Source organism: Misgurnus anguillicaudatus, chromosome 18 (genome assembly GCF_027580225.2).
Source record: "Misgurnus anguillicaudatus chromosome 18, ASM2758022v2, whole genome shotgun sequence".
NCBI lineage: Eukaryota > Metazoa > Chordata > Actinopteri > Cypriniformes > Cobitidae > Misgurnus > Misgurnus anguillicaudatus.
Window position 1 is genome coordinate 23938025 of NC_073354.2, and position 25600 is coordinate 23963624.

Genomic DNA, 25600 nt, shown 5'->3' on the forward strand with positions numbered 1-25600 from the left:
AGTAAAAGTTTTTAAATTAATGTTCCCATTTACTCCAGACTTTGTTTTTCAATGTCTGGTGGGAAAAAAAGTAAATTCAAGCAATTTTTACATTTTCATGCTTGACATTTTTAAAACCAAGTTTTCGTGAGAATCACCCGTGCACTTTGTCAGCATTGTGTAGTATGGGTGCAGCTATGACAAGCTTGGCTTCTGCCAACCGGTACGGCTGGAAGTGGACTGAACTGTATTATAGACTGAATGAATGGGGCAAGTCCTCCATTACCAGCAAATCAGCTGGGCACAAGTTCTCCAACCCCATTAATATTCATGAGGCCCAACACACAATATTCAGGTTCTACACTGTAGATGCAAATATGACTGAGCGACTTGTGCTTAGCATTCGAACATAGCTTACACGCTCTAGTAACCAATGCTTTTTTAATGCTACAGTACCGATCTGAACAAAAGATAACCTAAATAGATCTAATACACCTCCTTATTCAAAGCAAAACACCTTATGAATATTTGATCTGCACTTTTCAATATTGTTAGCAGTACTGCCTCTGCGAGCGACAGAGGCTTGGTATACAGTAGTGTTGTGTGACAATACATACCTCATCGTAAGTGTAGCGGGACTCGGCTCTTTTTGATTTCAAATCCCACAGCACTACGATCCCAGACTCAAATCCTATTATGAGCTGTGACAAGAAGAAAGATACAAGCAGTCATTCAGTATCTTAAACCTGTAAACTGATTCAGGGGATGTGAATAAGCTATGTATTCAAGTATTTTTATTAAACTGGTAATATAAATACAAAAAAAACGCCCCACTCGAAACGTAAAAGAAGGAGAAGTGTTGTTTTTTACATAAACACATCATTTAAAGAACATTGTGTGAGAATATAACCTTGATATCTTTATTATTGACTGAGTAAGGTCATGTCAAAGATTGAAATCAATGTGAAATCAATACTTGAAATCAAACTTTGATACTCATAATCTCATCATTAGATTATGAGACTTTAGCCTGGATTGCACACACATTTGGACAAATGTGCAAAGCAAGTGTTTATTTCCATACAGCAGCTCTACTTATTCTGAAATAAAAAATTTGTCACCATTTACTTTTATATAAATGTATGCAATACTCTCATGCCCATGAATGACAATTCCAGTCATCTAAGCTCCGTTCCCAGAGATTCAGTGATAGACTATGAATTGATAAAGTGTCATTGTTCTGTCAGCCAAGAAGGAGGCGGCAATGTGTGAAAGACTCTAAAATCCATTAAGATGTGAGGAGGCCAGTTATGGATTGATGGCTCATTTGAGGTAAGAAGTGGGATGGAAGAGAAAGAGAGAGAGAGAGAGAGAGAGAGAGAGAGAGAGCCCCCTCCCACACCCACAAAGATCAGATAGACGGGTATGGGGATCATGATTTAATTCAGGAGGCCCAACTGCCTAGCAGAGCCCCTGTTCGTCTCTAAAGGCTCCTATGAGAGGTCTCAAGCTGCCAGAAAAAAGACCCAAACAATTTGTCATCCATACAACGGCAAGACCTCAGCATCTCTCAGCTCCTCTCTGACTGTGTTGACAATTAGCGAAGGTAAAATGAAACGCATTTGGAAGTAGCTTGAACATTTGTTCATCATCTACATATCTCTTCGATCATTTGTTTTCGAAAACAACATAATTTGCTAACAAGCTGTGCAAGATTAAACCCAATTACTGAACTGTGCTGCACTGTAGGAAGGCAACACTTTTGGGGTTTAGGGTGGAAGAAAATGAGTTTTGTGCAGTGTAAGGGTAAATGAATTACTCATGTCAGGGAGTGTTTATTCATTTTGAGGCAGATTAATGGTCCTTACTCACCTTGCTCTCATCCATAGGATTGTCACTAATGTGAACCACTGGGCCAGGGTGGGCCTTGGAGGACCTGCGGGAGAAAAATGGAGAAAGATTGAAATTACGAGTCAGGTCATGTCAGCTCACCTTACTTTGCCTTGGTTAGCTTTTCCATTAAGTTGGTACAGTGGCGGCCAGTGACTTATTTTTTCAGGGACGCTTAATACGAAGTTCGTCACAACATGTATGTAGCCCATCATGTGTCTGGTTCCTTATTTCAAAATATGTGTTCTGCGCGTCGAGTGATCCTATATGCATCACGTGTCTTGTCAAAATAAGTGCCTGCTGCAGACCCGTCTAAAGGGTTTATGCTAAAAGAGACGCTCGCGTTTGCCAGATACTCACATAATCTCATGCGTAATCAGAGTTTACTGTTAAGGGAGTGTCTTGCGTGTATTTTGTGAACTTGAGCGTCTCTTTTATCATAAATAGTTTTGACGCGTGTGCAGCAGGCACTTATTTTGACAAAACACGTGATGCTCATGCTTCAAATGATGCAACAAACACATATTTTGAAAACGCAAGCAACACAAATGACACTCCGAACACTTATTTTGAATTAGCGCCTCCTCGGATGAGCAGTCACGAGCCGCCACTGAGTTGGTACCACTTCGGAGTGGGAGAAATTATAGGCGTGTCGTTATATTTGCACTGCCTACTGCTGTGACATCATACAAAAAGTGGGAGGCGGAAGCGAGTATTGTTGGAATGCAGTGCTTACCATACATTCATTTATTTATCAGTCTACCACAAAATCAAAATTTACCACCACAAATAGATGTTAGCACAATGCATTTGTCACGGTACAGGAACTGTCATGTGAGACAGTTTGGGGTTGTATAAACACCCGTGGCGTCAGTTGTTGCATTCCGCTTACAGTATATAAGTTACCAAATGTGCCGCCACAAACTGCAAGGAAAACACTGGTATGGTGTTCCTGAGCCAGTGGATGTTATTTTACCACTAAAAGGGAGTTTGGGGACTTACAAAAGGCACAGATGACAACAGGTTTGCTCTTGCGTTAGCAATGACGCTGTTAGTGACGAATCTCTCTAACCAATCAGTGATCTACAGTGTTTTCATGTCAAGTTTTGGTATCAGCTCAGCTTGGAACCCCAATTGAGGTGGTACTAAAAAAAGTATCGGGTACTACGTACTGTACCCAGTGGAAAAGCCCCCAAAAGTAAGCTGACCTGACCCAACCCATGGGGTACCATGCAATGGAAAAGAGCCATAAGTCTCAGGTGTGCCCAGAATGTGTCTGTGAAACATTTCAGCTTTAAAATACCACAGATCATTATAATAGCATGTTCAAAATGCCCCTATTTGGGTGGAAGCTAATACGTGCTGTTTTCGCACCTTTAAATGCAAATGAGCTACTGCTCTTCATTCCCTTACTAAAAGATACAGTAAGCGCTTTCAGTTAAAATAGATCTGATTCCTACGAAAAAAGTCTGAGACCAGAGTATCTCACTATTAAGATATGATGGACAACTTGCTGTGGGTGGAAACTATGGTAATGCAAAACTGACAGTCACTGGCTGTGGGTGGGGCTTTATCAGTGTGACGTCACATTAAAGGCGGAGTCCACGATGTTTAAAAAACGCTTTGGAAAAGGAGACGGGCCGACTACCAAAACACACTTATAGCCAATCAAATCAAATCAAATGCCGGGTTGCGTATGTGTGGGGCGGGTCTATCAACAGAAGGTCCAGATTCTATTGGGGTAGGGGCGTGTTTGTTTAGGTGATTTCAAATATCAACATTGGCTTTCAAACATCATGGACTCCGCCTTTAACCAGAGATTCAAAACTGCATGTCTAACGAGACTGCCTTGGTTTAATGGAGATTATCAAAGAGAGTGGTTGGATTTTTTTCATTGTAGAGTGGTTGTGTCTCACACTGCCAACACACATTTATGTCCAAACATCTTGTAAAAGTGGATTTTGCATAATAGGTGGCATTTATTGAAGGGTCCTGCTCTCAAAAAAGATGGACTGGGATCATAACGTTTTATGACACATAGGGTATCTGTTGTAAGAACACCAAGAGTGGGATTTTTACCATGGAAAGATGTTTTAACCACTTCAGTTCCTGTGTCCACTGGAATGGACATCACGTGTTGTGGTTCAAACCAATAAAAATGCTGATCAACCAATCAAAATAAGGCACATTGATTAAACACTTGAAGATATCAGGTCTAAAGGGGTTAAATGATATGGGTTTTACAAAACAGATTTTTTTAAATCAAAAATATAAGGCTCGTAATGTGTCAAATGGAAATAAAATGATAATCTGATTATTTTTATACATAGGTCTCCACTGGCATATGCAGGCAGTCTGTCTCAACATTAAATTTTTCAAAAAGATTTTAGTGTTAATGACTCCATAAAATCTTTTTGGGGTTTGCCAAAGGACACTAAAAAGAAATTACAAAAACTGCACACTCATTTAAAGTGAATTCATATTATAACTTCATTATTTTAGTTAAATGACTTCCAAAGTAGCCCATTGAATTGGCAAGAGCAAAATATTTCATACGTTAATAAGCAGTAAAATCTTTATGAAACACAGCGCACTGTAAAAACTAAAATGTAAATCTAATCTGGATAAACACTGCTACTCTTCTTTACTGCATTTCTTTCTATTTATATACCTGCAATCAATAGGTGCGACTGTGGCGAGCAATACTGCAGACGCCCATAAGGCATTGATTGTACTGTCAGGAGTCTTATCCTTTTGTTTCCTTTGACTACGCAGCAGGCCAACTGTGCTGTTGACGGCTCTCCGGCACAGACTTAAGACGCCTATAGTGCTGACAGCCGTGGCATAGACAGGGGTCCTTCTCTCCCTCCAGCGACATTCTGTTGCGCTATAGCGTGATGAGGCGGGGCAGAGCCGCATAGGTCTGTTACAGTGACGAGGGTTCGACAGACAGGGGTCTTGCTACAATTCTTCCTCTGTCAGTGTTTGTTAGGTGTTTGGGATATAACTGATGGTTACAGAAAAAAATGAAAAACTAACACAGGACGCCTAACTTTTACAAAATGACAAAATAACAAAAGTTTTAAGGTTGTTTTTTCTGTGGTAGAAATCTCACATTGTTGGTTCTTTGGGATTGAATACAACACAGTTATTGGAAGAAACTGATGCGGTTAAACCTCTATAGTTTATAAAGGTCAAATAACAAACGCTGTTTCTGCTTACCGTATTTTCCGTACTATAAGTCGCTCCGGAGTATAAGTCGCATCAGTCAAAGATGCGTTTTTAAAAATATTTATTAAACGTTTATTTAGAAAATGATTTCACAAAATTCAAGCCGAAGAACAGACATTTAATCTTGAAAGGCAAGTTATTCAACTAAACAATAGCACTGAACAGCAGGCTGAATAGGTGTCCATACATGTTAAAGTAACATCAACAATTATTTACACGATAAACAATAGTAAAAAGAACATACCTGGGAGGCTGAATAGGCTAAATTAACATAACAAGCCAAATTAAGTTCAAAAAGGTCCCAAAGTCATTCCGCATCACTGAATCCATTGAATTACATTAATACAGGAGCAGCATAGAGTGGACTCTCGCTCTGTAGACTGTAATTGTTTTAGTCGCACCTAACTATAAGTTCTAGGACCCGCCAAACTATGAAAAAAGTGCGACTTGTTGTCCGGAAAATACAGTATCTCATGTTAATCTTGAGTACCTATAGAGTAGTATTACATCCTTCATACATCCAAAGAGTCTTTAGTTTTATCAGATTTATAAAAGACAGATCAGCTGTTCCGATTCTTTCCGAATAAACCCGATGCTCCTGGATGCGTGGAGCAAGTTACGAGTGAGCAAAACACACAAAACATTATTCCACTATCTCTGGATAACTTATGACTCCCTACTTATTTGTGTCGTTTACATTATATGCACTTATGCGCCGACTTCCACAAAACACATGTGATGCAGTTTTACTTTCCACCTGCGACTCATGACCCGGTTGTGACCACCCCATGTCAACGAAATCCAGCGTTAAATAAACACACATGCACAACTCTGCTGCTACTCCTCATAAACAAACTATATCCATTGTTTCCATAAAGATGGTTTCTTTGGAAAGCTGAACAAGCTTATATTTCCCTCACAAACAACAACACACTTCTTTGGTGATGTTGATTTCGTGTCAGCTCTTGGTTGGTGTGTGCGTACGCCCATATTAGGACATCCACTGTACTTTCAGCACTGAAAATGCCCATAACATAAATAAAGCAAAATTGTTTCGTACGAATCTTTCCGAAACTTGTACTAACCCTGGTAAAGTACATTTGGCACAGAAATACTCTGGCACACTGCTTTTTTGACACTTTGCCTATGTTTAGCATGAGGAATCCAACTCTTAAACAGTGTTAATAAGTCAGAACGCATGAAATAGCTTTAAAAGGGGGTGTAAAGATTTTATTGTATATTTTATGTGAAGACCAATGATTATCTGTGGTCAAACTATCAGGAAATAAACCCATCATTCCCTGACAAAATTTTGTTTCAGACAGTCAATGACTGCATTTGACCCATAGACACAAATGGGGCTTTTCCATCACATAGTACTCCACAGTTTGGTTTGGGTCAGGTCGGGTCAGCTCACCTCACTTTGGCTTGGTTAGCTTTTCCATCGAGCTTAGTAACTAAGTGGGAGGGATTATAGGCATGTTGTTATATTTGCGTTGCCTACTGTTGTAACATCATACAAGTAAGAGCGTCGTTGTACATTCCCATACATTCATTTATTTATAAGTCCGCCACAAAATTAAAAGTGACCACCACAAATAGATGTTTGCACTTCACGTTTATCACTACCTCTGTCTCACATGACAGTTTCTGTACAAACACACGTGGCGTCAGTCGACGCGCTCCACTGAGACTCATTTAAGTTGCATTTTAGCATATATGTGAACGAGCGCGTCGCGAATGTGCCGCCACAAACTGCAAGTCTGAAAAAAACTGGTATGGTGTTCCTGATTCTCAACCTGTGGATGTTTTTCATCGCTAAAAGGGAGTTTGGGAACTTATAGCAGAGCACAGAAGCCAACATGTTTGCACGAGACAACGCAAGCTAGCACGAAGGTAAAGCTAATCTTTTACATTATAGCGATGATGCTGGTAGTGACGATTCTCTCAGACCAATCAGTGATCTACAGTGTTTTCGCGTCACGTTTTGGTATCATCTCAGGTCGCCTGGAACCCCAACCGAGGTGGTACTAAAAAAGTATCGGGTACTATGTACTGCACCCAGTGGAAAAGCTCACAAAAGTAAGCTGACCCAAACCAAACCGTGGGGTACTATGCAATCAAAAGAGCCTTGTTTGCATATGTATATGTGTGTTTTAGTTGACACAAAGATAAATAGATAGAGACACAGAGAGATGGAGATAGAGAGAGAGAGACAGACAGAGAAAGAGGCACAGAGGTGAAGGTGCCAGTTGTGTTTAGAGAGTGACAAACACCTAACATCACTCCTTTCCTAAAAAAAATTCCTAATTCATGTTCCCCAATTCCATCCTGTCTCTCAGTCCTTACTTTAAGAGGAGCAAGCTGGCTTTAGAGAAGCTGATCACCATGGCAACAGGGATAGGATGGGCAAAATCTCATTCTGTAACTGCCGCCTTCACTCTGTGCTGTTCCTCGTTCGCTCAAGACACCTTATGATTACATAATTTCATACACCGCACCTACATACACCCTCGTACCTACAGCCCTTTTCTGTAGTGCAAAATAATTATCGCACCATATGCATTTATCTCTCATTTCCAGGCAGCATTTCTCTCTCCATCTTTCTAGGAAATCAAGTCGACTTTAAGTTTCATTTTAAAAACAACATATAAAAAAGATCACGCAGACAGCATCTACCTCCATCCCAACCAGCTATGTATGTGTGCATGCATAATTTGGTCATATTTTAAGGAAGTGCATCCATTTGTGTTAAGCAGCAACACCTGTCAGACAAATTGAGTCCAGGAAGTTTAAAAACCCTGTCTATTAACATAAACGCATTCTTTATAAAGCTTTTTAATGGTTGTACGCGCTACAGTACATATACAGTCCCGGCGAAACCTACTGCTGTCTGCTCAACCTTGGCCAAGGGGAGACACATACATCACTGTCTTTGTCAGTGGAGATCTAGATTTATGACAGACCATTGTCACAAACAGACATGCACATATTGACAGTCTAGACTGAATCTGGCCAAAGGGCATGGTGGTGGGATCAGTGTGTGCCGTAGTGGGCACAGCTTAAAAATGTACCCAACCTGCCATCGTAACCTTTGTAACATGCCGCAATACCCCCTGACGATGTGGCATGGAGCCATTGCACTATGCCAACCCTTAATCCCTCAACAGACTAACACGGTCAAGTGCCAACTTACATCCCTCTTTTACAGCAAACACAGACCTCCTGACACCTGCAGAGCAAACAGTCACTCTCAATGGCTGGCATCATGCCAACATCACCCAACAATGTGTTATCGCCCCTACTGCAGAGTCACACGCCATACTGTGGTGTAGCTACTACTGTGAAGTACATGTGTGTGTGTTTTTACAGAAAAAGAAGGCTGGCATACACAAAGACATGGCATGGAATAAGAAAGAGGCAAATGAAAGATATACAGTACAGAGTTTCAAAGGACGCAAAGATCCAATTAAGCTATCCAAAATAATTTTTGCTTACGCCAGAAGAAAAGTGAAATGTTTCTTTTCATTGTATTGCTGCTTTGATCTCAAAACCAATTTAAAGAATTGTGTCAGAGTGAATGTGCAACAAGACATTATTTTTAAGAGCCGATTCAGGTGTCTGGATCACTGTGATGGAGTGATACTGTACAATACACCAGCAAGGTATTATGGTATTTTGCTGCAATGCACTGCCTTTGGACTTTCACTGTATTTGCATTACTAAAAATGTATTTTTTTCCTTTAGAAGATGGATGAGTATTTTTTTTAAAGTCACAAAGAGCGTGCAAGAGAGTTTGTGTAATTTTATTTTTGTAATTTTAGTAATTTTTTAAAGCATTGTATGTTTACCTTTGTCAGTTACACAATAAATTAACTGTATATGTATATACTGTACACAGTGTTGGGGAAAGTTACTTTTAAAAGTAATGCATTACAATATTAAGTTACTCCGCAAAAAAGTCTACTGCTCACCCTTCACTTTTCAAATGCATAGAGAAGCTACGATAGCTGCCACAGAAAAAACATGTCATCCTCAGAGACAACTTAGTAAAAAAAGTTTGTCCATTAAGAGCTTATACGCACAAAAATCTGAACATTTTCCAGCAATCACTGGATGGCGTTGTTACACAAATTTGACGCTGTGAGAATGAAAGGGACATGTTTTTATATTGACCAAATTAAATGTGTTAATGTATCTTTTGGGCTCTATGGCAGGCAGGGTGGACAGATAAATACTCGACATGTTTAATCTGAGTGATTTCATAAGTTATTTACGCATGCCGGCTGTGTAAAAATGTTGCTTTGTTCCGCTATTTTGAATGGAAGCCAATGGAAGGTCTGCTTTTTATCCCCCAAAAAGGGGCGGTGACGAAATTTACAGTGAAGTTCCCGGATGTGCCGGTAGTCCGTATGAAGTAGACCCCGAAGCCGCCGCCAGGCGCCGCCATTTGCGCCATTTAGAAGTTCAGCCGCTATCAGCCAATAATTTCCTAAGCCAAATTGAGCCGCCAGCTGATAAAGTTTGGCTGAGCCGGCTAGAATTATTTGCAATCAAATAATAATTCTATCACATAGAGACATACACACACGGAATATAAACAATACACGGGATCCATTTTCCGATTGGTTTCATAACAGCACAGTCTTGTGCTCGCTCGTTGCTACAAAACACAGAGGGGTTGCAACCTGTGGAGGTCGCATATGCAGGCTGCATACGTCATCAAGCCTGGTTTATTTAAGTTAACTGAGCATTACATTCACAAGCCATACGCATATTACAACAATTTACGACTAACTTATAATAAGAATAAACTTTATAAATGTTGATATTTTGAAATAAGACAGTGTTGATGACGTAGGCAGCGTAAAAATGCGACCTCCGGAGGCAGTCTTTGGATTGGTAAATTAAAATTGCTTGTTTTCCCTACAGAAGAAGCGATGCATTAGTAACGTGCGCGTCACAACAATGCATTTCAAAAATAGACTGTGTTATTTTTTATTTTTGACCAATGCGCGCGACCAGCATCCACACAGGAAAAAGCTGCGCGTAAAATAACGTTTGTATGTCTGTTTCCGGGTGCTGTATGCAGCATGTTCATTTTTACTTTAATTTTGTATTGGAACTGCCATTTGGAATCGGTGAAGTCAAATATAGACGCGTTTCTTATTAGAGCCGCTTCTGGGAAGTCCGCGGCAGTATAACATTGACTAAAGTGGTCGCAATCAGGTCCGGTTGCGCCGCCACGCATATTTCTGCGAATGAGAGCAAGTAAAAGCAACAGAAAGTTTCTTTCTATCGGTCTCACATGCTGCTTGAACCTCAGAAGTAAAGAGACTTTTAAAAAGCTTGCCAGTAAAATCCATATCACACCAGCAATGACAAGGTAAGCTAACGTTGCTATGGTTACAGTCCAGATACATAATAGATTGCTAGGCTATTGCTATGCTATCTACCGTTTTATTACAAACAGCAACCAAAACTACAACGTAAAATTAGTGTAGACTTTTAAACATCAATGTTAAAAGTTTTTACCAACCTTTGTATGGGAACCTATATTCATTCATTCAACCCAGTGCATGCCAGGTTTGTGCTGTGGCTCTGAATTAAAAGTGAATTAAAGAATAGAAATGAAAAGAGGTTGCGTGTTTTGCCATGTTATTAGTCTATAAGTAGCATTATAGTGGGCTCTAGCTCTATTGTGTTTGGTTATGTGTACCATAATTTACCAGACTTTTACCAGATCATTTGTCTATGTTTATAATTCTGACAGTGATTGTTATTGTATTTTGGCATAAGTCTTCACTGTGCCTATTCAAAGCTCGAGGGCAAACACATAACTTCTAGATTTATAAGCAGCAATAAACTACATTTTAACATTTTATAATGCCTAGTCATACTTCTGTTATTTTGATGAAAGTAACTCAAAAGTAACGTAACTCATTACAGTTCAGAGACAGTAATATTGTAATGTGACTAATTACTTTCAAATTACAGTAATTTGTAATATATAATGTATTACACTTTGTAAGTAATTTTCCCAACACTGTTAATCAATATAACGTAGACATCTGTAGACATGTGGCAGCTTCAGCCATTTGCAGCTATGAAAAGTTTGGCGGCTGCAGCAGCCATTTAGGTTTCGGCTGAGCCGGCTAGCCAGCAAATAACTTCATCAGCCAGCCATTATTCTCAAAACAAACGGCTTCGGGGTCTAGTATGAAGAAGCATGGCGGCACAAAATGGCGACTTTCACGTATGGGACCCCATGTGCATGTAGATAAAAACGTCTTATTCTAAGGTAATAAAAACATAGCGGTTCAATATAAAAAGGTCTTTATATACCCCTAATGATATAGTTTTGTATATTTTTTTGCATTTCTGTCAAGAGATCCTTCTAAAAATTACACACTGCACCTTTAAGTTACTTTTGCCTTACTTTTTCTTACTTGGCTGAGGCTTGATCTTTTCAGGCCTTGCAGGTGTTTTTTATGATCGCAAAAATGTCAAGCTCTGGCCTGCCATCTCAGTTTCTGACTCAGACTGTTCCCGCTCAGGCGCACATAGTGCGTAATTCTACATTAATATGTTCAGTTTAATTTAGTACATTATTTTATTTTGAAATTGAATTAATTAAACTGAAAAGTAACTCGCATTACTTTTATAAAAAATGTAATGTGTACATTTATAAAGAAATGCATTACTTTACTCGTTACTTCAGAAAAGTATTATTACGTAATGCCCATTACTTGTAATGCGTTACCCCTTCCACTTGAGCAAGAGCAGGAAACTGGAGGATCTCTTATACCTAAAATGAAATCCTAATTTCAAATTTTAAAGAATATATATATATATATATATATATATATATATATATATATATATATATATATATATATATATACACACACACACACACACACACACACACACACACAAAATACAGGAAATATGTAAAAAAAAAAAATATCTGGCACTTAACACATCTTGAGCGTTTTTAAGCAGAATGAAGTAAAAATGTATTTAAAATTTGAAATTAGGATTAAAATTTTATTTAGGTATAAGAGATCCTGCAGTTTCCTGCTCTTGCTCAAGCGGAAGGGGAGTTTACCCTAAAAACTTGACAGATCAGTTTACATTTTTAAACAGTTTTTAATACTACATACACATTTCCTGTATTTTCTGGATGTATTATATTAAAAAGACTAAGAAACAATTATATATGACCACTATAACATTGCAAAAACAACAAATCTAGTAGCATGGTGGCCTAAGACTTTTGCACAGTACTGTATATTTATCGGTTTGTTAATGTCATTTTTAATTTACAATTTTACAATTAGCTTTATTGCATGACAGTTTTGGCAAGTTTTGGCAATGCTACTGCACAAATATGTGTTTCTTAGTTCTATTGGTAGAGAATTGCATCAGCAGCAATAAAGTCATGGGTTTAATGCCAGGATACATACAAATTAATATGCACTGTAAGTTGCTCTTAGTGATATCATCTGTCTAATGCCTGCATGTAAATGTTAACAGAATGCAATATTTGCCAGTAAAGTACTTAACCTAAAAAATTTAAACTCTAATAACTAAAAAATTCTAATGAGAGAATGCTGATATGTCTCTGTTTAGTGACATGAGATTTAAGTCATGTTGACTCAGCCTTTTAGTCTTTCACTGGAGGTACAACAGCTAAGGGCAGAGCGGCTCATTCAACAACTGGCCTTTTGTCACGAGGGACACTGTGTCTGTCTGTGTGCGAGTACAAAAGCACGAGTCAAGACACCTGCCTATACTAACATTCATCCAATGTGTCATCCGTAAATGCATGCGGGTGTATGCGAGTGCATCGGCCTCAAAGGCACTGCAGCATTTTCACTGGGTCACGAAAGAAAACAAAACTGCTGACAAAATGCTTGGATGAATAATTGAACACTTTCAAGAACAGTGGTGAGGGAGTAAGTCAAGTCGGATGAGAGAGAAAGAGACAGAGAGAAAGCACCAATCTGTGATCATTGATGATGGGATTTGACTAAAGTAATTGCTAATTTAAAAATAAAACAGGAACAATGACAGGTGTGATGTGTGGTTTCAGAGCTCAGAGAGATTATAAATGCTTGTGTATGTGTGTAAGTGTGTTACTCACAGTTCAATGGCTTTGTTCCACATGATAGTATATCCTGAGAGGGTAAATGACTCCACATTCACAATGTGGATGTTTCCTCGTTCTGAGCCGATATACAGCCATTTACTTTGGAAGGGCAGATGACAGAATGTTATCCTGTGAAAACAAGGATAAACAGAACATACTCTCAATTTACAGAATAAAACAACAGATTAGCTAAGGAAAAAACTTTAACATCTTAATTATATCTCCTACACATTAAATGGAAACCTGCTGCTTAGATTTTTTTATTAGAAACAGAACCAGTAATCTTATCCATCTCCAGATTCAGAAGAGATCACGCCAATGGCTCAAACTATACGAACGTTGCAATAATTTTGCAATAATAAGGTATTTTTGTTTTTCAGTGAACAAAGATAGCAAAATAAGATAAAACTGCTTGAGAAGCAAAACTTAATTAAAAACTTAATTAAACGTTATGTTCTTACCCTACTAGGGTAGTCAAAAGTCAGGAGATTAACTCGAGACACATTTCTGAAAACAAGTTTTAATGTCTTATTACGTAATTTGCATTTGCAAATAAACTCATTTTCATGTTTACTGGAGAACAAAGCACAATTTTTGCAATGACAACACTTTGCCGCAATAACAAAACTTTCAAAAGTATCCATGAGGAGTTTTATACACCCCTAATGCGTAAATCTTAATATAATTTTTGTTTCTATTTTAAGTTCTCCTAAGCTATTTTAGGAGACACTTTGAATAAATAAAGTCGATAAATAAAACAGGAAACACGGAACAAAACAAAGTGTTCCAGCCAATATACGACAAGAAGGATTTGGGGGTGGGGGTTGGGCGCACTCATGAAAGCACGGAAGGGAGAGGGAGGCGGAGGAGTTAGCTACGCTCCGTTTGTTTGAAAACAGTTCAAACATCAACAAAAAGTAACGTCACACAGATTCGCTTAGAGCGCCTTTAATCAATAGGCTTTAATCACGGAGTAAACAGGAGTTTCCTAAGCTATTAAAGAGCAATAAGGTTACTTAAAGGTGCAGTGTGTAAATTTTAGTGGCATTTAGTGGTGAGGTTGCAAATTGCAACCAACGGCTCAGCCCACTGCTCACCCCTCGCTTTTGAAATGCATAGAGAAGCTACAGTAGCCGCCACCAGAAAAACACGTCATCGTCGGAGAGTTTGTCCGTTCAGGGCTTCCGTAGAAATGTGGTGGTACCAAATGGCGACTTCCACGTAAGGGAACCCTCGTGCATGTAGATAAAAACTTCTCATTCTTAGGAATATAAAACATAACGATTCATGATAAAAAGGTCTTTATACACCCAAGATAATGTAGTTGTGTATATTATATTGCATTTCTGTCAAGAGATCCTCTAAAAATTACACACTGCACCTTTAAGTAACCCTGGTTCCATGAAATAACGAGAATGAGCATTGCGTCAGTAGCTGACGCTATGGGGGAAACTCCTGTTTACTCCATGATTGAAGCCTATTTAACGTCTCTTAAAATTACAGACAAAGGGCGTTTGAGCCTGCAAAAAGGGGCGGGGACTACGCGGGTCGAACGCTATAGTGAGCTATCAGGGCGCACTGTGAGTGTAATGATGATATAATTAAGCTATCAGGACCTGCGTTTGTAAGGCAGGAACGTCCAGGCTGTAAAATCTGACAAATGTAGAAGGCAAAGAGATTTAAATCCCTGTAGACCATGCCCATGATGGAGCAATACCTCACATGGAGTGGGTTTTAACACTGAGAGGGCACCGCTTGTTCAGGGAGGCATATGCTAATGAAATGGCTTAGACGATCCATTTAGATAGCCTCTGTTTAGTGACAGGCACACCCAATGACTGATCTCCGAAGCTTATGAACAGCTGATCTGACCTTTAAAAGGCGGCAAAATGGTTCGTGTACATTCTAAGGGCGTCTGCTGGGACTCTGAATGGTGTCAATAAGACTTTAGGAACGTACCGCGCCCTCTGTCTAAGGATCGCTTTGTTATCATTAGGACCGAACTCCAAACACGGAAGGTCTGTAGAGAAAGCGAGTAAATCACCAACTCGTTTAACCGATGCCAGCGTAAGGAGGAGAACGGTTTTAAACAAGAGGGCTCACAGGTTTGCCTCTTTGAGGGGCTCGAAGGGGGGGCTGCACAGCACTTTCAGGACCGTGGATAGATCCCAAAATGGTACCATGTGTGGTCGCGGCAGGTTTAGCGGTGTGATTTGCTGCTATAGCCGCCATGTACACTTTAAGTGTCCATCAGCTCCTGTACAATGAAGAGGATGGGCTCCACGCCACAATTTGCGGGATCTAGAATGTTTTCCCGGTTTTAAAATAAAGCACAGCAATGAGATTTGAGAGTGTTTTTCCTTTTTCAGGAAAAGTAATGAAAAAGTATCGGAATCGCAAAACAATCATTTTGGTACCGTGACAACACTACCTAGCACATGCAAATAGAGTACATACAGGGCCAGGATATTGACAATTACAATTGACAAATAAATTCCAGCCAAATATGTTTGCACGTAACTTTTGTTAATCTGTGCATAAAATTGCTTTGTTTGGAAAAGCCGGTGGAGTTCTGCTTGCTCAAACCAAATGCACTTTGCTGTGCATCCCTAAGGAACAGAAGTGCAGCAAGCAGAGTTACAGAAGTCAATGGCCGAGATTCTGTTTCAAAACGAGCAAATTACTGTCAAGGGATTTTCTAAAGGATTTAACTTTCGAAGCTCATATTTTTGTCAAACAAATGTATTTATAAAACTACTGGAGCAAATGTTATCATTTTAATAGGGATGTTTTCGTTGTTTGGCCGAATAAGTGAAAAGGCCGAAATTATTTGCAGAATAATGAGGACGTGATCAAAAAATGAGAAAGACATGGTGGCGGCGATCCTGGGTATTGTCTGCTGAATCCACAAGCACAGAGAATGTGGCCTGAGTTTTTCATGTTATTCGGCTTCGGCCAAGAATTTTTTGCATCCCTAAATTTTAATGAACAAAAGCCTACTTTGTTTTGGTGCTGTGTGGACGGCTTGCTTCTCACCTCTTTCACACAGCAACAAAAGTGCACACACACACACAGATCTGCACCCCACACTCCAGCACCTTGCAGCATTATGAATATAATCATGAGAAGAAAAGTGTTCAGAGAAATATCACAGATCAAACTCAACTCATTTTTTCCGTCTGTCTGTCAAACACACGCACATCAGATGGGTAAAGACAAAAATAAACAACATAACTGCTGACTACTTTCTATTTTTCTCTCTCTTAAAAAGCGGAAAACAAAAAAATGAGGAATGGAAACATTTAACAGCCATTCACAGAAAATACAAATACTCAGAAACCATCTCAGTGTTTGCCAACAAACCCTAAATCTATATTTCGCTGCATGGGGAGTTATTGACTGTGATTTCACAATGTAGGATATAGTGTGTTCCTGCATCAATATCATTATTGGTCCTGGAACAACATTTTTAGCAACCAGAGTTAAGTTTAGGGTCAATGTAAGATTTAAGACTTGATAAATGACTAAATGGGGGGAAAGTCGCAGAAAATGGCAGCGGTACAAGCGTTTACTTGCGCATGTTGCCAGATATTGCACATAAAAATCAGCAAACAAGAAAAATCCCATGATAAGCCATAATAAATCCAAATGCTTTACCTCAAAGACCAAAAATATTTGGGCCGGCCCATTCCCACTTTAATAACACCCAAAACTTGATTGCTTCATGTGGCACTTAAATGGTTAAGTGCCACAATAGTATGTAAGCTCAAAAAGATGTGGACATGGCAACACTGCAAGACAGCACTTTGTGAAGCAGCCTTTCAAATGCGTTCAACACACAACACCAAGACAGAGGTTTATTAAAATTGCAGTACATAATGCTGTAATTTTATTTTGGTCAAAGCAGTGAATGGTAACCATGCAAGACGACAGTTGCTATGGTTATTTCTGTGTCAATCATCGCATTTTCTGGAGTGAGTCCATACAGACATGGAACAAACATTTAGAGAATTTTAAGCTGAAGTGTGTACGTGCCATGTAATTGTTTATATGTTGTTTAATTGTGACTTTAGCATGTGATTTAGAGATATTATTAGGAACACCATACTAATACTGTGTTTGACCCCCTTTCGCCTTCAGAACTGCCTTAATTCTATGTGGCATTGATTCAACAAGGTGTTAAAAGCATCCTTTAGAAATGTTGGCCCGTATTGATAGGATAGCATCTTGCAGTTGATGGAGATTTGTGGGATGCACATCCAGTGCATGAAGCATCCGTTCCAACATTTTAGTACAGTGAACTCATTGTCATGTTCAAGAAACCAATTTGAAATGATTCGAGCTTTGTGACATGGTACATTATCCTGCTGGAAGTATAAAGGGATGGACATGGTCAGAAACAATGCTCAGGTAGGCCGAGGCATTTAAACGATGCCCAAATGGCACGAAGGGGCTTAAAGCGTGCCAAGAAAACATCCCCCACACCATTACACCACCACCACCAGCCTGCACAGTGGTAACAAGGCATGATGGATCCATGTTCTCAATCTGTTTACGCCAAATTCTGACTCTATCAGTAATGTAAAGAAATCAAGATTCATCAGACCAGGCAACATTTTCCAGTCTTCAATTGTCCAATTTTGATGAGCTCGTGGTGAGAAATTGAACAGGTGTTCCTAATAATCCTTTAGGTGAGTGTATATCAGCGTGATAAAAACTTTAAGGACCAAAACCATCTTTTGGAAAAGTTTTGGAAGTGTAAATAATTTTTTATTTAGGGCCAAGTCCCATTCGTTTGCATGGAGAGGGTGGGGTTTATGACTTGTACTGCAGCTAGCCACCAGGGGGCGATCAAAGAGCCAGCGGCTTCACTTTTCAAGATGTGTGAGATACACCCAGTTGCAAGACATTTAAAGACTGGTCATGTGATATCAATAAATCGCCAAGTAAATTTAGTGATCATATCAAAGCATAATAACACACACACACACACACACACACACACACACACACACACACACACACACACAGAGAGAGAGAAGCACGATCATTTCCGGTACCGTTTGCATAATTACATCTAATGATCCTTTGTTAATTCATTCATTCATTAACACAGGGCAAATTAAATCACATCTATCACTGTGTGTGATCACATAAAGAGAATTTAACAATGACATCAGCAAGGGCACATCAATTCCAGAATGACTAGATACAATTTCAGACACGGTTGGTGAGGACTAGACTTCGTTGTCTAAACCCTACCTTACTTGACCCTCACAGTAACAGTTTAACATTTTACTTTATGTGTGGATGGCTCAAATCATTTATGAATTCAATCTAGAAAGATGAATGTAATGTACCTTCATGTTGCTCTAAACTTTTATGAGTTTCCTTATTATGTTAAACACAATGAAGATATGTAAATAAATAAAGGTAAACACGCAGTTGACGGTAACCGTAGAATTAGTTTCTCCTACTATTAAAGTCAATGTGTACCTTCAACTATGTGGTTTCCATCATTTATAAAAAATATCTTCTTTTGTGTTTAACAGAATAAAGAAATTCATACAGGTTTATGTCAACATGAGTGTAAGTAAATGATGACAAATGTTTCATTTTTGGGTGAACTAACCACTAAATGCTTAATGAGTTCATGCTAAAATCAATATATAATATATAATCATATATATATTTGGTTTGGTATCTTTGCAAAGCTGATCCCAGTCTGAGACATTGTTGAGATAAGGTCAATTTAAAGGAATATTCCATTTTCTTAAAAGAAAAATTTACTAAAAGATAATTTACTCACGACCATGTCATCCAAAATGTTGATATCTTTCTTTGTTCAGTCGAGAAGAAATTATGTTTTTTGAGGAAAACATTGCAGGATTTTTCTCATTTTAATGGACTTTAATAGACACCAACAATTAATACTTAACTCAACACTTAACAGTTTTTTTCAACAGAGTTTCAAAGGACTATAAACAATCCCAAACGAGGCATAAGGGTCTTATCTAGCCAAAAGATTGTCATTTTTGACAATAAAAATAACAAATATACACTTTTAAAGCACAACTTCTCGTCTAGATCCGGTCGTGATGCGCTAGCGTGACCCCACGCAATACGTCATGACGTCAAGAGGTCACAGAAGACGAACACGAAACTCCGCCTCAGTGTTTACAAGTGTTGAGAAAGAGGACCGTTCCTACGTTGTTGTATGTCAACTTATACTAATTAATGTCTTTGTGTCAGTTTATTGTTAACAATGGTCAGCAAATGTGCATTTTATATATGTAACACGTGACCTCCCTACGTCACTACGCATTTACGTTAGGTTGCGCTGGACCGGACCTAGACGAAAGGTTGTGGTTTAAAAGAGCATATTTTTTATTTTTCTTGTCAAAAATGACAATCGTTTCGCTAGATAAGACCCTTATGCCTCGTAAAAAAATGTTTAGTGTTGAGTTATGTATTAAATGTTGGGCTCTATTAAAATGAGAAAAATCCTGCAATGTTTTCCTCAAAAAACATAATTTCTTCTCGACTGAACAAAGAAAGACATCAACATTTTGGATGACATTGTGGTGAGTAAATTATCTGGATTTTTCTTTTAAGAAAATAGAATATTCCTTTAAAATTACAATAGGGACGTACTATAAGATTAATTGTGAGATGTTAAAAAGATCTTATTTGTGCTTTTTGGCTATGCAGACCCATGCACAAAATCACTGCGACTGCACCACCATCTAACATACTTCATTGGTTGCTTTACTTGAACAACCAGGAAGTTATGAATGTGGTTTCGCACAAAACCGCACTCGGAGATATCACCAGCACTCAATGTGTTACACTGAGGTTTGTGTTTATGTATAGATGGCTTCTGTAACAGTGTGATAATGAGCTAAATGAGTGTATTAGCGTGACAGACGGATGCCCTGCACTCCTGACATTTGGCTTGCTCTTTACTGAGCCTTCCTGCAGGGATACACACATACACAAACAACCAAAGAGCAAATCCATTCACAAGCACTTTCTATTGGTTAGGGCACCATAATGGAGTGCAAGGTTGTTGCCAAGTTTTTCTCTAAAACACTGGGTCTAATCATTCATGCACACATATACATTACATACATTTAATTCACGATCATTATTGGATTATCATTATTAATCCATAAATCCATACATTTGTCATATATGTATGCAATAATGGCCCTAGAAACATCATATAAATCTATAGCTTTATGGCTCGATATGGGATAAATTAATAAAAAATACAACTGAACATGTGTAGCTTAACTGATAAAGCACTGCATTTGCAACGCAAATATCATCGGTTTGAATTCTTGAGAAAACAAATAAAAAAAAACTCATAAAAATGCATAGCTCAAATATAATTTACAGCGCTTTGGGTTGAAGAATCTGCCAAATGCATAAATGTAAATTGTGTAGTGTGAACCTACATAAAAGATGTCTAGTGATTTAGAAACTAGCTAATTTGGCTTTTAAACGATGTGCTCTCAAACGAGACTGCATCTTTCAGGGTTCCCACACCTTAGTTAATTTCAAATTCAATGACCTTTCAAGGACTTTCCAGGTCCAATACCCTCAAATTCAAGGACTAAATGTGGGAACACATTTCAAGTGAGAGCAAGGTTACATTGCGTTACCTTTTAAGATCCATTGTTACAGTTCCCTTTCAAGGGAACTCGCGCTGCATCGCTGCGGTGACACTTTGGGGACGCCTCCAGGGGTAAGTGCGTCTGAATGTGTATATCAAATTCAATCAATGGTGAGGCTTAATGACAAAGGCAGGGTGACGCAGGAAGTATATCGCTATCTGAAATATTGCCAAAGACGACGTTACAGGAACGCAGGAACTATGGCAAGGGAGACGCAGCATCTTGTTTCCTTCTCAGGGAACAACAGCTACATACGTAACCCGAGACGTTTCTATTTCATATTACGTTTTTATTTGTCAAACACAACTATGCAAAAAAGCATTTCGGTATGAATCAACATTCGCATACAGAAGATATAAGCATTTAAAGTGAACAGTTTAGCATGTGTGCTTAAAAAGTCTAGATTTTTTTATAGACCACGGCTGAAGGAGGAAAATTTAATGCGGATTTGTTCAGGTCTGAATACCTTTAACACTGGGTTCACTAAACAAAAACAACAAGACTCAAAATCAAGTGACACAATGTTACGGGCAAAGCTCCCATATAACACACAATTGACCAGCTGTTCATAACAACCAGAAAAAAATACAACATGGGAAAGGAACTTGCTTAAATTAGCATGTAATTCATTTCATTCTGTAAACGCTTACAAGGCAAACGTGCCGTGCTTAAATCAGTTGCATTATTTGTCTGTGTGAAACAGTTAATGTCTTGAGTGCAACACAAGCGTTTTAGTCAATGTGCAATAAAAGCATCTCTCAGAGACCTGAATGCGTTTTAATGTGGTACTTTTAACGTCTACTCGAGGAAACAGACAGACAAGGACGTTCTTTAACAGTCTGTTTCTCCTGATTTTCCCTTTCTGGATGTTGTAACATCCTCTGACAGCTTCTTGGATGTCAGATCATGTGATGGTCACAGTGTCCTGACAGCAGGTTCAACTCTGTTCCTCCCAAAAATAAAGCAGAATTCTTTCCCGACATGAGCTGGTGCTTGATCTTAAAGTGGTGAATGTTTTTAAAGATATCTAGTTGGATCCAAGAGCTCTTTAATATCGGAGCTGTTTCTCTTAGACAATGAGATTATATGGCAATCAAATTAAAGACATTTCTTAAATCATATGCTTATAATCACATGATTTACATTTTGCATTTATTAATTTGGCAGAGTATTAGAGCATAACGTCAAAGATAGTAAAAAAATTCCTGCTATATCACCCAGTATTACAATAAAAGCAGTGCTACCACACTAACATTGATTTGTAAAACCTTGATGGTTTGCTGCTTTAATAAATAGCTGGATTTTAATAGCTCGTCACAGAGACACTTCATTTGCACTCGGGGGCTTAGCTGCCTCATTGTTTCCTCAGGGACAAGCCACGTCGTGGCAGAAGACACTTTATAAATGTCACATCACTGACTATACCTATGCCCGCTGCCTCCTGTTTCTCAAATACACACATACAGACTTGTACACACACACACACACACACACACACACACACACACACACACACACACACACACACACACACACATAGTGTTTTTGGCAAGAACTTGACTGACCCTGAAATCCGCTGCTGGCGAGTTGTCGCTTTCATCAACAGAAGCAGTGCAGATTATAAGTGAAGGGCTGCCTCAGCTCTTATTAGAGTCAACAGCTGTCCAGCTCGAATCAGAAGGTTACAACCTCCCTGCTCTGATCTATAGCTGTGTGAGTGCGATTAAAGGTCTTAAAGTCTCCAAATCTTGCCAGAGAGTCCTGCAATGCTGACTGAAGTATCCCTAAGTTAAAAGGCATTTTTTCTTTTTAAGATACTGTTTCAAATAGCACCCCATTTTTTTGTGTTTTAAAGGAAGAGTCAAATTATAAAACAAAACATTTTATTCACAGAATAGAGTTGCTATCACAGATTTCTATTCCTTTTATGTATGCCTCAGCATTTACTAGGGATGTGCACGAATATTCGAATATTCGAATATTCGATCTGCAATAATTAGTCGAAAAATAAAAACACTATTCGAATTTTGAAAAAAAATTCGCGAAAGGTTGCTTTGATGGCAGTAAATGAAATGAATCTCTCATAAATCATGGGCACGCAAACTAAACAGCCACAGTTATAACTAAATGCATTGGGTGGCGCTGTGGCACCTGTGCATGTGATGATGTGCATTATTTGATGACTGGGGGTTGAAGAATGGCGTCGTCTAAAAATAAACGCAGCGGAGTCTGGAATTACTTTGATCAAAATGACCAACATGTCGTGTGCAAAATTTGTCAAATTGAATTGAGTTATCATAACAGCACCAGCACAATGAGGAGTCATATGAAATCCAAACACCAAACAGTCAATATTGACCAGTCAACCGAAGAAAGACAGCTCCCCATCACTGCTTTCACGACTGCAGGTAACGTTAGACCCATGTGTACCCCGGAGCGAGCCGAGAAGACCACTAATCTCATATCAAAAATGATCGCGAGAGATATGCTTCCTTTAAGTTTCGTTAAAGGAGACGGATTTAAGGAAGTCTTACACTTTCTTGAACCGGATTACAACCCTCCCTCACGGAAAACCATAACCGCGAGAATCGAGCTCCAATATGAATGCAAGGTTTCCGAACTCAAAACTACTTTAGGGAAAGTAGAGTTTGTGGCAATTACAACTGACAGTTGGACATCATTAACTACAGAGTCATATGTCACTATAACGTGTCATTTTATTGCTGATAGTAAGGTGAAAAGTTACGTTCTGCAAACCCGAGCTTTGGAAGAGCGACACTCCGCTGCCAACCTGGCGGAACATTTGAAAACGTCTGTGGAACAATGGGGCCTGGCCGGCAAAGTGGTCGCGTGCGTGCATGACAATGCTAGCAATATAGTTGCTGCAAACAGAGACGTTGACTGGGAATCTCTTTCTTGCTTCGCGCACACACTTCAGTTGGCCATTAATGATGGATTTAAAGCTGCGAGCATTAATAGACTCATTGGTGCATGTAGTAAACTTGTTGGACATTTCCATCATAGCACGATTGCCTCAAATGCACTGAAACAGAAACAAAGACAGCTGGAACTGCCATCGCATAAGCTTATGCAATACTGCAAAACGCGCTGGAATTCGGCTGCTGATATGCTTGCACGTTTGCATGAACAACGCTGGGCGATTACCGCTGTCCTCTCTGACAGGACCACAACAAAGCTAGCGGATGCTAAGACTCTGGAATTAATTGATGATCATTGGCAGACAATCGAGGAAATATTACCTGTTCTCCAGACCCTGAAAATTGCAACTGAAGCACTGGGTGGCGAAAACTACGTGTCTGTCTCCATGGTGTATCCACTTGTGCACAGCCTTCTATCCAGGTTTGTCTATAATTTAAATTAACGAATAAATGTAACTTATTACTCTATTCTAGTTAATTTGATTATGATCTATTTCTAATTATTCTATTGGGTTCTTTCGATTTAAAAATATGCATTTATAAAAAGGAATAAAACGTTAATTAATTTAGTCTAGTGAGTCAACGGCATGTTTTATCATTTATTTAAATGACTTACAAATTATATATAAATAAGCAATACTGAATAAGACTACAGGTCAATTTTCATATTAAGTTATTTAATCTGTATCTACAGACACCTTCAGGTGAGCGGTGAAGAATCTCAGAAAGTGAACGAGTTCAAAAACACAGTTGCAGCATCTCTCAAGCAACGAGTACACAACGCTAACTTGCAGAACGCAGGGAAAACCCCTCTTCTCGCGTCCGCTCTAGATCCTCGGCACAAACACCTCAGGTTCCTCGACGAAAACATGAGAGTAAGCGTAAGAGAAAAACTTTTTGAACAATATCAGAGCATTTCTTCTGATGTGATGGGTGCGGGTGGAGCCGTTGCCGCCGCTGCTGCTGATGAGGAGGATGAGCCTGTGCCTAGTCATCGGCGAAGGCTGAGCCTGTTCTTCGGCGAAGATTACAGTGAATCAAGCCGAGACGAGTGGGAACAGTTCTTGACGGAGCCGTGTATTCCACCAGATGAAGATCCCATAAATTGGTGGAAAGACAACACAAAGCGCTTCAAGAAACTTGGCCACTTAGCTCACCGTTATTTGTGTGTCCCTGCAACGTCTGTGCCGGCGGAGCGCGTTTTCTCTGCAGCCGGCCTTATTGTTAACAGACTAAGATGCCGACTTTCACCCGAGCATGTTGATATGCTTGTTTTTCTGAACAAGAACATGTAAAATAATAACGAAATAGCACTCAGACTTAGGCTAAACGTTCTGTAGCCTACAATAGCCTAATTTGAGCAGCCAGCTTTATTGCCGTTTTTTTGTGCGCTCGCTGCTCTGCGTTTAGTGCTTAAATGCTTATCTTGTATTTTTTATTCTTGCTCATGTGTCTTTATTTGTGCACACAATGTTTGCAATAATTGCACAAAGGTTGAAATGTATAAGCTTGTTAATATAGTTGTAGCCTTATAGGCTTGTTCAGAGATGTTCATACGTAACAAAACTGATGTTTGTTTGAAGTAACGTCTTTCTCAATAAACGTATTTAAATAAACGAATATTCGAATATTCGTTTTCTGTGAGCTCGAATATTCGAATGCAATATTTTTGAAAAATGCCCATCCCTAGCATTTACACCTTGTGTACACAACTACTTGTTATCATA

At 39.0% G+C, this 25600-nt stretch overlaps 2 protein-coding genes across 6 annotated transcripts in view; one reads left to right on the plus strand and one right to left on the minus strand.

The window, feature by feature from the left end:
• Positions 1-25600, minus strand: part of stxbp5a (syntaxin binding protein 5a (tomosyn)) — a 128992-nt gene that overhangs the window by 49712 nt on the left and 53680 nt on the right. For all 5 annotated transcript variants that reach the window (XM_073856135.1, XM_073856134.1, XM_055185629.2 and 2 more), the window contains exons 5-7: positions 13250-13384; positions 1852-1915; positions 597-680 (exon numbers count right to left, since the gene is read on the minus strand). In XM_073856135.1, the coding sequence (XP_073712236.1) occupies positions 597-680; positions 1852-1915; positions 13250-13384 (283 nt within the window). The remainder of the gene's footprint in view (positions 1-596; positions 681-1851; positions 1916-13249; positions 13385-25600) is intronic.
• On the plus strand, positions 22882-25559 carry LOC129423647 (E3 SUMO-protein ligase ZBED1-like). The gene is made up of 2 exons (XM_055179997.2): positions 22882-24294; positions 24568-25559. Exons 1-2 carry the CDS (start codon positions 23132-23134, stop codon positions 25166-25168), a joined length of 1764 nt encoding a protein of 587 aa, XP_055035972.2. The 5' UTR covers positions 22882-23131; the 3' UTR covers positions 25169-25559.

Bases quoted from the DNA above. Each gene is read 5' to 3' on its own strand.
- LOC129423647 (XM_055179997.2), top strand. From the start codon at position 23,132: ATGGCGTCGTCTAAAAATAAACGCAGCGGAGTCTGGAATTACTTTGAT. The intron at 24,295-24,567 runs GTTTGTCTATAA...CTGTATCTACAG, and splicing joins GTGCACAGCCTTCTATCCAG to ACACCTTCAGGTGAGCGGTG.